General features: G+C 34.9%; 1 protein-coding gene across 1 annotated transcript in view; it reads left to right on the top strand.

Annotated features, from left to right (window-relative positions):
* The window catches only part of THSD4 (thrombospondin type 1 domain containing 4), a 246,778-nt gene that overhangs the window by 35,835 nt on the left and 196,331 nt on the right, over positions 1-14,612 (top strand). Inside the window, exon 4 of the mRNA XM_053461868.1 lies at positions 6,074-6,492. Coding sequence (XP_053317843.1) covers positions 6,074-6,492 — 419 coding nt within the window. The remainder of the gene's footprint in view (positions 1-6,073; positions 6,493-14,612) is intronic.

The following is a 14,612-nucleotide window of genomic DNA, read 5'->3' on the forward strand; positions in this document are numbered from 1 at the left end:
TTGGATAAATCTGTGACATGTCTTATTGGAAGTCAGTGGAGTCTGTACTTTAGAAACTGTGTAATTTTTTTTTACACATGCTTCTTATTTCCTGTACTTCTTTGTGTATTAGAGTGACCATTATGTTAACACATTTTTGGTCTGGTGATAATAGTTTGAATGTTTATGGCTCACAAGGGATATTTTTATTTTTATGGGAATATATTTCACAAAAGTAATTATAAACAGTTGATATCGCAATCTTTCAAATATGTGGTTCGATATAACAACGTCTTTATCTTAGCACATAGGAACGATTTTGCATGAATTATAAGGAGAGTTCTCATTTAGCTCTACTGCAGAGTTTCAAAATGGTGCTCCACCAGTAATCCCAACAATGGATGTTTTTCAAGATATCCTCATGTATGCAAAGGAGAATTGTCATTGGTTTTGTAGAACCAGAAGTACCACATCTGGTTGTATTAATTAAAGAAGATGTTAGCAGAAAAGTTGTATTTTCAGGTCCTCAACTTTGTTAATTATTATAAAGGTCCAACCCTGGCATGGGTCCTCCTGAAAAATAATGAAGAACTGGTCTCCCAGTATTTCTGTATGCCAAGCTGAAATAAAGTACAGGGAGGTTCTTTGTAAGTGTGACATGTCATGATTGTGACATCACATTTCTGTTCACTCTGAAGAACCCATTGATATTTGCTTCATGGAAAATGATTACTTACTATCGTACTACATTGTGATGTCCTGCCATTGCAATATATAATATAAACACTGTTTAGAGTCCATGTACTTTTAGATATGATATAGGAAAAAAACTATTTAACAGTTTCATTTAACTGGAAAACGAGCACAGACCAAGTCACAACTAATATATGTTCATCGTATTATATCGTGTAATATATACTGTTTGAACCGTTTTACACGTATATCATTTCTAATCATAAGGCAGCCATTGGGATGAAACATAAATAATTATAGACGGTGTTGCACCATCAGTCTATCAGAGGGGAAAGGGTAATTGCTAATTGAGTGACTGAAAGGCCTTTATTTCCCAGTACTGTGCAAACAGGATGTGAACCCTTGTTAACAAATGCACTGAAAGCCTTTTAAATGGCAAGCTCCTTGACTACACGCACTGAATCTAATTCCACCGCTTCGAGTTACTGTCCCCAGACACAGCTGTTGCTTTGTGTTCATTAATTCCATCATGTGCTAGTGTCACTCTCATTCCGTGTCTTCTCTGTCTTATTCTTTGTTTAAGAAGTCTTGCAGTTGCAAGTACAGATGTATTTCCGTTGGGTAATCGTATACTTTGGACAGTGTCATAATACATGCATGCATTCTCCGGAGATCCTGTAAACTCAGATTGCACAATCTTTTATTTCTCACTTCAATTATTAGAATTACATTTTTTGGGTTGGGATGTCTTTTAAGGACACTGTCATTTTCACTGATTGCTTTTCGTTTTCTTGATGTCTTGGTGCAAGTGAATATATAAGATGTATAATAACAATCCTTAATAAACCTCCATAGTCGTCATACATTTCTGCTTTTCTATTGATGCACATAAATACCACTTTATTAAAAAACAAGTCACTTTAAACTTGCATTACTTTTTAGAATCTTTTTAGATGCATTCTCATTGATTCTAGAAGATATAGTGATTTACCAGCTTGCCTGGTGATAATACAGTGCATACTCTTGAAAAGTAGCAACAGCCACATTCATGTATTTATATAGGTATTCTGTATGGGTCATTGATTTAGAAACATTTTCAATGCTATGTAAATCTGAGAACACGTTTCTGGCCAGGAATATTAACTATTATCCTGTAAATCCTGGTGTGCTGAGGAAGGATAAGAAGAATAATCCCGCCTTGGCAGTCGGAGGGGAGAAGGAGTGGGTATTGTCAAATACTGCTCCCCCCTACTGCTAGAGACCCAGAGAAGCAGCGCTTCACACAGAGACTCTGGGTCAAACCCAGAAAGTTCCCAGGTATGGGCATCATGTGCTTCTTTACATGGGAGATGCAAATCTGCCTGCTTGGCCAAGATCGTGAGCCGAAGCCAGAGGGGAGTTTAATTAAATATACCAAGACATACAGTTTTGTCTCATTTACATTTTTTTTATTATTATTTTGTATCACTTATTAGATTAATAATTGTTTTACTCTCATGGACCATCCAATGGACAAGAATATATGCATTCGATTTTGTAATCATTTTGGAATTTGTTCCCACGCCACAAATGATGGTTTTATTTGCTGTGAATGAATTAGCGAACAGGGATCCTCAATATCTACTCAAATGAAGGGTTTCTATAGAAAATGCAAGGATTTAATGTGTTGGCTAGTAAACTTTCATTATAAGGCTGATTTTCATCACAATGACCAAATCACAGCGTTGTATAGGCAACTGTGAGCTACCAGACACTGTATTCAAACAAGAAAGAACAGCCTTGTTTACAGAGCTGTCAATCATGGATCAAAATATACCTACCGGATAAGACCTTAACAAAGTGCATTGAGATAGCTGGAAACATCTAAATAATCCTACACGTGTTTTAGGTGACCATGGAAATAAACGATTAACCACGTAAACTGTTAAATAGTCTGTGCAGTCATTTAAAATGACTCATCTTTACTTAAGATAAATAAAAACTATTAAAAACTAATAAAACCAATTCATAAGAAAACATATTATTTTGATGTGATGGAGTCATCTTCTCTCTTGTTTTAAGGTATTGTTTGATGTATCCTTATACAAACTTGGATTCTATACACACAATACATAGATAACAATGTACAAGTGTCTTCTCTTTTTAAAGTAGAGTTCTCTTTCCCCTATGGCCAGTTATGTCCAATATTTAATTTGCTACCACTCTAGTCCTACTATGTGGTGAAGACTGATCTCTGGTAATCTGTAATGTTCCTACGACCCATAACATTAGATATTCTGTTCACACGCTCTCATATTTCTTCTGATACATTTTTCCTTCTTCCTTAGTTTCATAGGCTCAGGGCAGCCCAGAACATACTTAGACCTTCATACCTAGGATTGATAAGGTGTCAGTACATGTACTTGTGTATGTGACAAGGCTTATGAAAGTCATCAAGGCCTTTGGGCACATCTTTATTGGCAACTGTCTTTTCTACATGTATGGCTTTTCATACCACAGCGCTCGTATGCCATACATGTTTAATTCTCGCATGATGATCTTGGGATTTAAAGGGGCAAACATGGCAACAATTACCAGTTTCCATTTCCACCACTGTCAGCAGTCAACCCAGTGGAGCCCCAACCAATGTCAGTGACTCTGGAGATACCAGGTGTAGTAAAACACGGTGCTTAGCAACTCTACCATGTGTATTTCATATACATATTCAGCACACGGAGCACAGAAGAGACTTTTATTAAAAAAGAGACTAAAATAAATGAAAAAATGTGGCAAGTACTAACAACCTTTTTACAATTGGAATTTGTTACAAGAATGACACTCTGCCCCAGGGAAGAAAAGTTAATTTTTAAAAAATATGTATAACATTTTTGTGAAACACAGTGATATATATTTGTACTATGTCCACCTATTGTTGCACTATTTTTCTATATAAATTCTTTTATGTAACTTAGTGTTGTTTTACTCAAATAAGTCTAATAAAGTACATGTTACAGAGGGTTCAAACCTTTAACATTATTCCAAAAAAAGAATAAAAACAGTTTGTTACATATATACCTAAAAAAATAAGTGAGAGCATATCTGGAATATTTAAATAACTGCTGATGTGAAAACCTGAGCAGTTTGATATTTTCACATATAACTGGGAATGCTGATCTCGACTTTGGCAGACGTAGTCAGGACAGACCTGTGCTACAAGTGGTTACAGTTAGAGACTTCATTGTATGTTGAAAAGGTGAAGCAGGCATGAATAGTATTTGCTGCATTCCTAGCAGACAATTAAAGGATGCTTTAATGTCTGCTTGATGTTGCATACACTGTTTTACATGACAATTTATAACCAACGCAGGAACAGGCAAACACGGATCTGTCTAGGGAATGACAGGCATGCTTACCTTGTCCCGTGGTTTGCATTTTATGTTTGGGTTTAATGTTTTTTATTCTAATGATGTTAATGGAATGAGCCTAAGAAGGGTCCATCCATAGTGCATCCCTGGTATTTGCTTTAAATGTCTTCTTGTATGAGATCCTGTCGGACATGAGACCAGTAAATGTACATGTTAAGATATTGTTAATAAACCTTTTGTATCTAGGCTGCTTTAGGGACCCAACTTGTGCATTCTAATATTTTATTTTCACTTCACATGTTGGCTTCCCCTTTTTCTTCAGTAAGGAACCATTTTTATTGCTTACCATCTGTTTTGAACTAGAGGTCCTGATCTTTGTCCAAAAAGTTTTTGTATTCCCTTCAGTGTTCCCACCTTGCTTCAAGGCTCTTCCATGCATTTACTACTAAATCATTATTTGTCATCTTTTCTTATATTGCTCATGGTGACTCGTTATGATTTTTCAACTTTATAAAGTGCAGTGTTTATTGAAAATATACTCTCAGCATTACTGTTATAGTTAGGTTCAAGACAAAGGATGGTTAAAACTATCTTTGAACTGCATTTTAATATATATATATATATATATATATATATATATATATATATATATATACCTTCTTATTTTTTCTTTAAATGTTCACCTTACCATGTTTCTTTGATTTCATATAGAGTAAACCCTGCTTAAAGATAAAATGTAACTTGAATAGTTCTGCGTAGCTTAGGTTGTCCGTTTGGACATTTGTTGAGCCTCTAACCTTAGTATATTCAGTTTGACTAATTTAAGCAGGGACCGTGATATATTGGCTATATAGTTTGGTGTGAATCTTACAATTATATCATCACAAGGTTTCCACACAATATTACCCTCAACAAAGCAAACAGACGTTGGCTGACTATGGATGTGTGGGAATTGGGATGTCTTCTGCAAAAAAAAAAAAAGAAGTAGGGGGGAAAAACATCAAAAAGCATTTATAGTGAAAAGGCACAATGCCCAAACTGATCCACCCAATAAAAAAAAGTTTCATTTTCATCATAATCCAACAATTCTATCATACAGCTTAAAACTCACGTTCTGACTTGGAACTCTTCATGGTTTACATTGTGAACCCCGAACAGCATAGCTGTTGGGCAGAGCAGAGCCATTAGTTCCTGGATATTAATTCGGTCATGTCTGTTTCAGACCTAAAAAAAGCTACAGTCCATGAAATCTGGCAGGCTCTCGCATTCATCTGCAGAATTTCTGTGTCCTTGGAGCCGGCAGTTTCACATACTGTTTCTATTACAGTTCTTGTTTTGGATTTCAGTCTCCCACTTGTTGCATTCCTTTATGAAGGCTGAAGGATGGAATTTGATTTACTTGTATAATATACCATAAAGTGCAGTTTAATTGAATTAAGTGCAAAAAATGTGCACGTTAGTCTTGTTGTGTAACATTTAACTATATATATATATATAAATAATGTATTTTACAGATTAATCTCCATACTATTGTGTAGCTTCTACTGCAAGTCTTAACACCACTTTTCTTATTTAATTTAATTACATTTAATATTACAAATAATTAAATATGCTTTGTGAAAAAACACATAACCTTAAAAATAAATATATTTTTAGGACATTTTCTGTTATTGTTATCTTTTGTTATTGGTTTCTATCTATAAATATGATATATGTATGCTCACAAAAAACCCCAAAAAGGCAAAAGACAAAAACCCCAGCATGATCTGATTGTATGGATTTGTTTCCATAGAAATCAGTGTTTGTATATCCTATGCAGATTGATATTGGTGTTGGAAAAAAGTCAAATTTTATAGAAGGAATACAGTAGTCATATCTAAATTAGTATGTTTTTAACAGCATTTAAAAAACCCCAAAACATAATAGACTAAGAACATTTCCTCCTGTGTATTTAGTATTATGTATTTGGAATGTTGAAATATGAATAAATATTCTAGATTGGTCATTCATCTAGACTATTTAGAAATTCTTACTCATACAAAATGTTCTCCTTTTAGGTTCCACAGAGGATAGACCAACAAATGGATGCTACAGAAAATACCAGTGCAGCGCCCACTGGTACCTGGGGCAGCTGGGGACCTTGGTCAGCTTGCTCTAGAAGTTGCAGTGGTGGAGTTATGGAACAAACTCGACCCTGTCTCCCAGCCAACTACCAAGTTCCAAGTCAACAGTACTCTACAGCACAAAGAAATCCCAGCCACAACAATGCTATCAACCATGACTCTGTACTTAATCCATACCCTGGTCATGTTATATCAGCCATTCGAACATCAGTACCTCTTCACAGAAGGGGAGAAAATCCAAGGTTCAGTCTTCCAGCTTCAGAAGATTTAAGCCAAATTCATCTTGGCAGAGGGATACTTAGAGGAAACAGACAGCCGTCACTAAACGGTCAGACAACTAGACTGGAAAGAAGGTATTGGATTTTTATCTATTGGTTTGTCTACTGCCTTTATTGTTCTGTTTTCATGGGTTTTCTACAAGACTACAGCAGATTCCAAAAGGTCAAGGCATTTTATTAAAAAGATAAAGTAAAATGCGGCCATTCGTGTATTATATTGATGACTGTCTGCATTTTGTACTAAGATTTCTGTATTCGGGAACCTTGCCATTTGTTTTGCAGTTTGATTCAGGTTTCCTGATTTATATAAACCTACAGAGATTCATTGAAAAACACCACATAGTTTAAGATGCTAACTTACAAAAAAGAGGCCTCTTCCAGGTTATCTCCAACTTTATAATCTTTTTACAAAGCATAAATGAAGGTATTCATTTAAACGAGCTACAAATTAATTACCACTCTGGAATATCACAACCTCATCAATATCATTTATCTATCTTAGTTTGCAGAATTAGAACACTGTGGGAACATATAGTGTAGGATGTATAGGATGGCTGAAGTTCCCCTCCAGTTTGTTATCTATATGCAGATATAGGAACAATAATCGTGGTCATTACTGTAAACCAATTTTAGTTAACTAGCCTGCCGATTCTCTGAGGATTAAAGGACTGTGCGCTGCCTAGGTTGTAATTATATTAGCAGTGGTTGTTGACCTGGCTTTTGTTGCAAGCTGATAAATTTAATACAAGCCATTCCTCATTGAGAGAATTCATATATGTTAAGATTTTCATTGTATTTATGGCAATAACCTTAATGTCTAGGATCATTATTAATGTATGCTACAACAAATCCATATCAGCTGAAAAATATTCTGTTTTAGTCTCAGAGCAAGTAAGTAATTTACTTAGTATTTGACTGTGTTTAAAAAATGTGTTGTATCTTTACTTTTGGCATATATATATATATATATATATATATATATATATATATATATATATATATATATATACACACATACATACACACACACATACACATCCAGATTCTATGCAGGTTCAGTGGCCTCCTTGTTGATTATGGTAGCTTTTACTTTTCATACTAGTCCAAATATCCACCATCAAATGTATCAAGTGTTTATAACTGTATATATATAAGAAATGGCAAAGGAACACCCATACAGTTATATGTATGTATATACCGTATATATATATATATATATATATATATATATATATATATATATATATATATATATACATGTGTGTGTATGTGTGTGAACAAATGTATAAAGAATTTTGTATATCATTTTGCTAATTTAATGTACACATTTGCCTAGAGGTGATATATAACAAAAAGTGATAACTCATGAATTTGATGTGTTATCCTGGAGAAATTCCCCCTTTTGTGGTTGGGTGATATGCAAGTCTTAACTTGCATGATGAGTCTGCTGAGACATGATGCTTCACTGTATCATTTCCACTACATGGCCAGACTAATAATGTTTCCCTGATTTTTTTTCAATAGGGCAACAGTACCTTTCGTGCAGATTGTACATGCACATTTTGGTTCATGCCTCATGTGGAGGATTAACGTCAGTAATTTATTCCTAGTAAAGGATCCTTTTATGTATCTGATGCTATAATGCCGAAGATAAATTCCCATCTATAATATTGTAAACTGCACTGGGATTACTGGTGATTTGGAATATGTCTGCAGGTATTTACAGGATTAACCATTTCCTAGCTGTTATGACTTGAATTCATTACACCGGAATGCCGCGTTTCATGTTACATGTTCCTTGTCCATTTGGAAAGGGTTACATAAACAGATGGAAAAGAGACACACGGCACTAATTATCTCTCTATGTGAGCAACTGTAAGGAGTCTAATGCCTTTGTGGTACAGGTGGTTTAAATTCAAGCCACATTCAAAGTTAATATCTAAATACATACGTAAAGCTACAGATGAACAAATGTGTCATCAGTTACAAAGGCTAATATTTAAAAGTTATTAGTTATTAAAACACATCTGTACATCAGATGCAAACCTATCTTTTAGCAATAATATAATAAAGTATTGCAACCAAACGATGGAGATATCTTTACATAAAGTATTAGTAATGTGTTAAATACTCTGGAAAGATTCTTTGGAAAGATTTTTTTTTTTTAGTGGTCTCTATACAATATTTTGAGGACTTTTTTTTTTGTGTGCCAGAACTATGAGTCAGTTCCTTTATCGTCCTCCAGCAGAGACATTCTTCTTTAAGTTGGGAGAAACATTGCATAGACCCAGTGAAAAGGTATTCGGGGGGCTCTTCTTTTTCAACTTTGAAATATTTAAGAATTATTTGGCCACAATAAGGTTTTAAAACCCCAGTTACATCGAGGATATATGTATTGTGGGAAGAGTTTAAGGTCTTTAGCCTACCAAAGATAATGCCAAGGGTTGAGGTTTGGTTATATTGTGCCAGATACTGAACAGAAAAAGTGGTCCTTTAAAGATCCCACCAACAATGAATAGTGTTCAGCATAATATTTTGATACTTTTAACCTCAACAAGGGTATACTATCTGGCAATTGTGTCATTTATAGAGAATTTAATTGTATTCATCATGACTCTGAGCATGACTATGATTACTTAATCCATAGACTCACCACCAACCTGTCACATTACTAAAACCTTCTGTTACAGACATGTAACAGAAACACAATACAGCAAGCCACCTATTTATGCCATTCGGTATAATACGTAATAAAAATGCCAAAACATGCTCTGATAGAAACAGTAGGAAACTATTTTATTTATATCACAGAAGATTCATAAAAACTGTTTATCGTCATCATTTGTAGAGTACGTTGTCAGGTGCTTGAACCCATACTGTGGATACTGTACATGGCTCTAAATCGTGAAATTCTAAACATTTGGCAAGGTTTATATCATTTATTATATTATTTATATTATTTGGCAAGACTGCACAAGACAGTCAACCATCTGGAAAGTATGATTCAGAACATTATAAATATCTTTTGATAAAGCCTTTAAACAGTGTTGTTTCTCGTATTGGGGTCACAATTTTTCCCTTTTACCCGATAGCTGTTAGTGTATAGAAAAAAAATATGTCTGTTTTTAGACACGAACTGCAATCAAAATCAGCCAGAAATCCTAATATATATATATATATATATATATATATATATATATATATATATATATATATATATATGTATATATATATATATATATATATATATATATATATCTAATTAAGAGACTTATAGCAATTGTAGGCATCTAATGATTTAGAAGTGTGCATCTAGGTTTTTGTCAAATTCATTGGTGAAGATAATGGTCAAATTATGTATCATTTTGATATACAGCACAATTTAGAGCAACTCATAATCTAGTTGTTGTCTCAGGTGCAGCCAAGGATGGTTTTGTAGCAATCAATGGGGTTGTTGTATTTTGGATGACCCCAATTAGTCAAAAAAGTCCACTTTAACCATTAAATTAGTGCATATTTTGATGTCTACAGTATGTCTATTTGATTGCTGTAGTCTGTACTTGTATATTGGGGTACTGCACCTACTTCCTAACAAAAATGTGCCCTTTCCAGCCATAATAATAAAACTTGCCAGCAGGAGTATATGGTTCCCTTTAATTGGTCGTTTTTTAGACCTCATCCATAATTGAAAGTTATAACAGAGTGCTTCTGTCATGCTATTAGAAACATTTATGTTGGCTTATTGTAACCTTCTCAACCCTTTGCTTAACATGTCACTGTGTGGTATAGCTATAATGGCAACATTTTCATCAAACAGCAGCCAGTAAAATTCCATATAGCTACGAGCATTTTAAGTCTTTACAATGCAGCTATTTAAAAGATCAACACTAGCTCCTTTGTGTTTTTAATGCTAAAATTGTTCCGCTGAAGATGATGAAGATAAGTACATTTTAATGATCTTTATTAGAAGTGCAGTCCTCGTCGATTACAAAAAAGCTATTTAATGTCCTAGCCGTGCTATGTGGAGTCTGGTAATATTGTTAAACAGATTAACTGCAGCATGACTGTATAAAACAGAACAGCTTTTGCATTACTGAATTTGAATGTAATAAAAAAACCATTTCAATAACGGAAATCTTGAGCCTGTGTACCTGGGTGGTAAAGTTGGAAATATTTTTTTCAAAACCTGACAAATATTTCTATAGGGGGTGCACCACCTTACACGTATCCCCTTTGGATCACACATCTAGTTTTGGACTTTTCTGTAAGAATCAGCAAAACTTTGTTGAAAAATGTTAATAGAAAGCAGGGAAAGCAATGTAGGTTTCCTGTAAATCCATAATATCAGTTTTTGACCCATTTTATTAATTCATCCTTTGAAAAATATAAAAATACCACAATTTATTCTTTATCTTCATTAATTCATTTAATAACATGTATGGTTTTGAAAGGGATTCCGAGTGAATTTTTGTTGGTAAAACCTCTTCTTTCTACTGTGCTCACTGAGTTTTCATATTTCTTCTATTAGTCTCATTTTTTTTTATTAAGTAATGTAGCACAAGAGAGATTTTGGCATAAAAACTGAGCTGTAACAAACTCAAAACCTGTCGCCCCCGTATTATATCAAACACTTTAACATTCCTCCACAATTACTGCATGGTTTATGACTTATCAGTGAAATTTAAGTATGTAACTTTAGGTGTCTTGGTCTACAGTACTTTTGCATGATCCAAGGTAGGAACAAAATAGAATTCTTCATTTTTCACTCAGCTTCTGGATTGAGTTTCCATTCAAGTCTATCCACTGTAAAAATAATTCCTGTTTTTGAATGTCTTAGAGTTTAGGGCCAAATCTATTATTATTCTGACCATTGCCGTGTAATTTATACAATTTACTATTTTTTGTATTTATCAGTATGTTAGTTTTTTCATTATTTATGAAAGAATAGAAAGCCATTGGAAAATATTCCCTTATGCTTGAAACAGCAAAACAGCGAGCAATACATGTAAGACAGCAATAAATGCTGTCTTAAATCTAGAATTAAATAGCTGCATTCAAGGAATCTGTTTTTTTTTCTGATTCTCTTGGTAATTGTTCTTTATAAATGGTGTATGCATAAATGCTAATATTAATTGCACATGGAAGGTAGATTTGCATATTGGATATCCACCACAGAAGTACAGAGGATACAACTATACTGGGCCCTGTCAAACAGGCAACATAATACTATAATGTTTATTGTATATGCTATTATCTTTAGCCAGTTTGTCTAAAGCCTTTGTAAAACAGAACTGGTCAATTTCTGAACCAGGGTAAAGCAAGGAACTTGAAGTGTACTCAAAATTGCAAAAAATGTAAATTGTCTTCCCTTCTCATGGGGTCTTTATCCTTTCTTAATTTCCTTCTTCATCATTCTGCTTACTTGAAATTATCATATAGTATGGATTACTGATTACCTGGAATTACCTGAAATAATAACAAAATGGTCTACCGTAGGATAATATTATTTCACACACACTGACATACTGAACTGTGAGGCTCTATAAGGTGAAACTGGTACAACATTAGCTTGTTCTGGAATCTATCCAATGTAAACAGCATTCCAGCCAATAGAAGTGCTAACACAATAATTTAAACTTGTTTCGTGAAATCATTTAAGCACTCCATTCAAAACAGAGTGGGGAACATCGCTGAAGAGGAAGGACTGGCTGTAACATGGACAGCAGGTGCGAGCTGAGAAAAGGTGCCACTTAAACCACTGTAGTGCAAGTCAAATAGTCGTGAATAGATTTATCCTTTACAGGCCAGCACGAAACAAACTGTGAGTTCACAGCTGGGCAGCATTTTTACTTATACACATAGGAGTAAAACAATGATTGTACTATATATCCCCATCTGGTGACTGACATAGTATATGCATATGTTGCACCTATAGTTTTAACACAACTTTATGTTCTTTAGCTTTAGAGCATAACTATAATTGAAACATGTTGTAATATGTAGCCTTCTTATACCATCGTCTACAGATTCCTAATTTGAGATGCCTCAGTGGGATACAATAATCTGTACACGTGTTGGCCTTGTAGTATCTGAGACTGAAAATCTAGTGGGTTTCTTGCCACTGTGTTGCAAACCTAATTGAAACAGAGGGTGATCTGTTATATGGTAACCCTGGGTAACCTACACAGTATATTGTGATTTTTAGCTTTGAATCGACAATGGGCAAGCATATTTTTTTAAAAAATGTTTAAGGTTTTGTACTTTTGTTCATTTGTAAATGTGTTTTTTTCCCCCTCTGGTAGCTGTAGATTTAGTCTTACAAAACCAAGGAGAGCAGAAAAGGGGATGTGTGATTCCCTCTTTAAAAAATGTTTGTTTATGAATGTAAAAAAAACTTGAATCTGACCACATATAAAGAATAATTTGGCCCGTTCCCATTTTTTCTACCATAAATCTTGGTCTGATACCTTGTATTAAGTTAATGATCGCTTTATGTTTATCTGTCCTTGTTTTGATACCCTCACTGTGCTAACCCCTAAAAGCTCTGCTGGATTGTTGTTCCACTTATTCACACCCTTTTCAGTGCAGTAAACCTGCATTACATTAGCCTTCTTCTTCCTCCAATCTAAACATTTTGCAACTCTTGCAAAAATGGAGCCAATATTTGTGTTTAATCAGCTCAATATTACCTTGTTTTGCTCCTAACAATTACTTATCAGTGTACAAGCAAAGGTCCCTGTGACATCCCACTTATCATATGCATTTAGCCCTTTGGGGGCCTGGGATCAGTGCACATCGTTCCTCTTGGGAGACCGTGCCAATTTTCACAGTTTCGCTTTAGTTAGAGTTAGGTGACTATGGTGTCCACACCTTACAATTTAAGTAGGCAAACATATGTATATTTTATTGAGGACAAGGTAATATGGATACCTAGTTCAAGGTAAACCATGCATCCAATTATATGATATAATGGTAAAATCGTTGTTGTTGGGGAGGGGGGTTGGCACCATGGGGTAGTTGCACCAATACCCCCTGGGCCAGCCTGTAGCTGTTTGTTGTGGGGGTGTATGAGACATTAGATTGTCCCTTTAATTATTTTCACAATTTTAGCCCACACCACACCACTCATGGGTACAGTGCAATTATACTCTTCCTCCTCTGGCCCTGAAAGGGTTGACTGACTGTAATATATACATCTAGAACACGCTGTACTGTTATGGACAAAGACGTGTTTTTCAAAGGAATAAAAAGAATAAAGGGAGAACTTCAAAAGGTTTAACATACTTTCTGCCATTTCAACAGTATTTGTGTTTCGCCTTGGCTTGTATTTTAGCTACAGATTTTGCCAAGACAAATTCCAGCAGGTGTTTTTTGAGATTATTATAAATCCCTGCTCGTTTTTTTGTTAGCCTCCATCAATTAGTTTATACTGAGAAACACTTTGTTTTCTTGCTCTCGATCCCAGCCTGCTGTTAATGTTGTGTAATGGCCATTCGTTTATTGAATACTGCTCAAGAGTTATATTACGTTTAATATTAAAGATGCACAGTACAAAATAGCGATATAAGTATTGGCAAATGACTTTTTCGCTGCACAGGCATTTCCCCGGGCCAGGCTGCTGCATACATACCTAAACTGTATTTATAATAGCAGAAATAAGCGAGGAGGTCTGCTTCTCTGTAATTTTTGGCAGTGACGGTGTTCCTCTGTTAGGAAGAGCTTCCCAGGCTTTGGCCTCCTAGTATATTCACTGGGGAACTAGATTATTGCTTTGTGAAAAGCCTCCACAGTTCCTTATCGCATACGCTGAACAACGTTGGAACGTGTTTTTGTCCATGCCCAGCTAAGCAAAAAAAGAAGAACTAACGGAGGTTCGGTTTGGACAAATATTCAGCTAAGTGTCTTGTTTAGCTAATCTCTGGAATGAAGTGGAAGGTTTACGTTAGATTACTACTAATTTGCAGAACTTTCATGTTATCAGCTGGACTACTTAGCTTTGTCCAAACACCCACTTACAGAACATAAGGAAGAAAGGTTTGTGTTATACAAAGGGTAATCAAATGGGTAAAAGTTCGGCCTAAGATAAGAGTGCCAGATCAAAGTTGCTTGTGACTCTTGTTTGACATAGAGAGCCCCTCTTGTAGGATTCCTTATCCCCAAGGCAACAGTTTGCCTTTTATGATATCTACACCCTT

The sequence above is a fragment of the Spea bombifrons genome, chromosome 4, assembly GCF_027358695.1.
Source record: "Spea bombifrons isolate aSpeBom1 chromosome 4, aSpeBom1.2.pri, whole genome shotgun sequence".
Lineage (NCBI taxonomy): Eukaryota > Metazoa > Chordata > Amphibia > Anura > Pelobatidae > Spea > Spea bombifrons.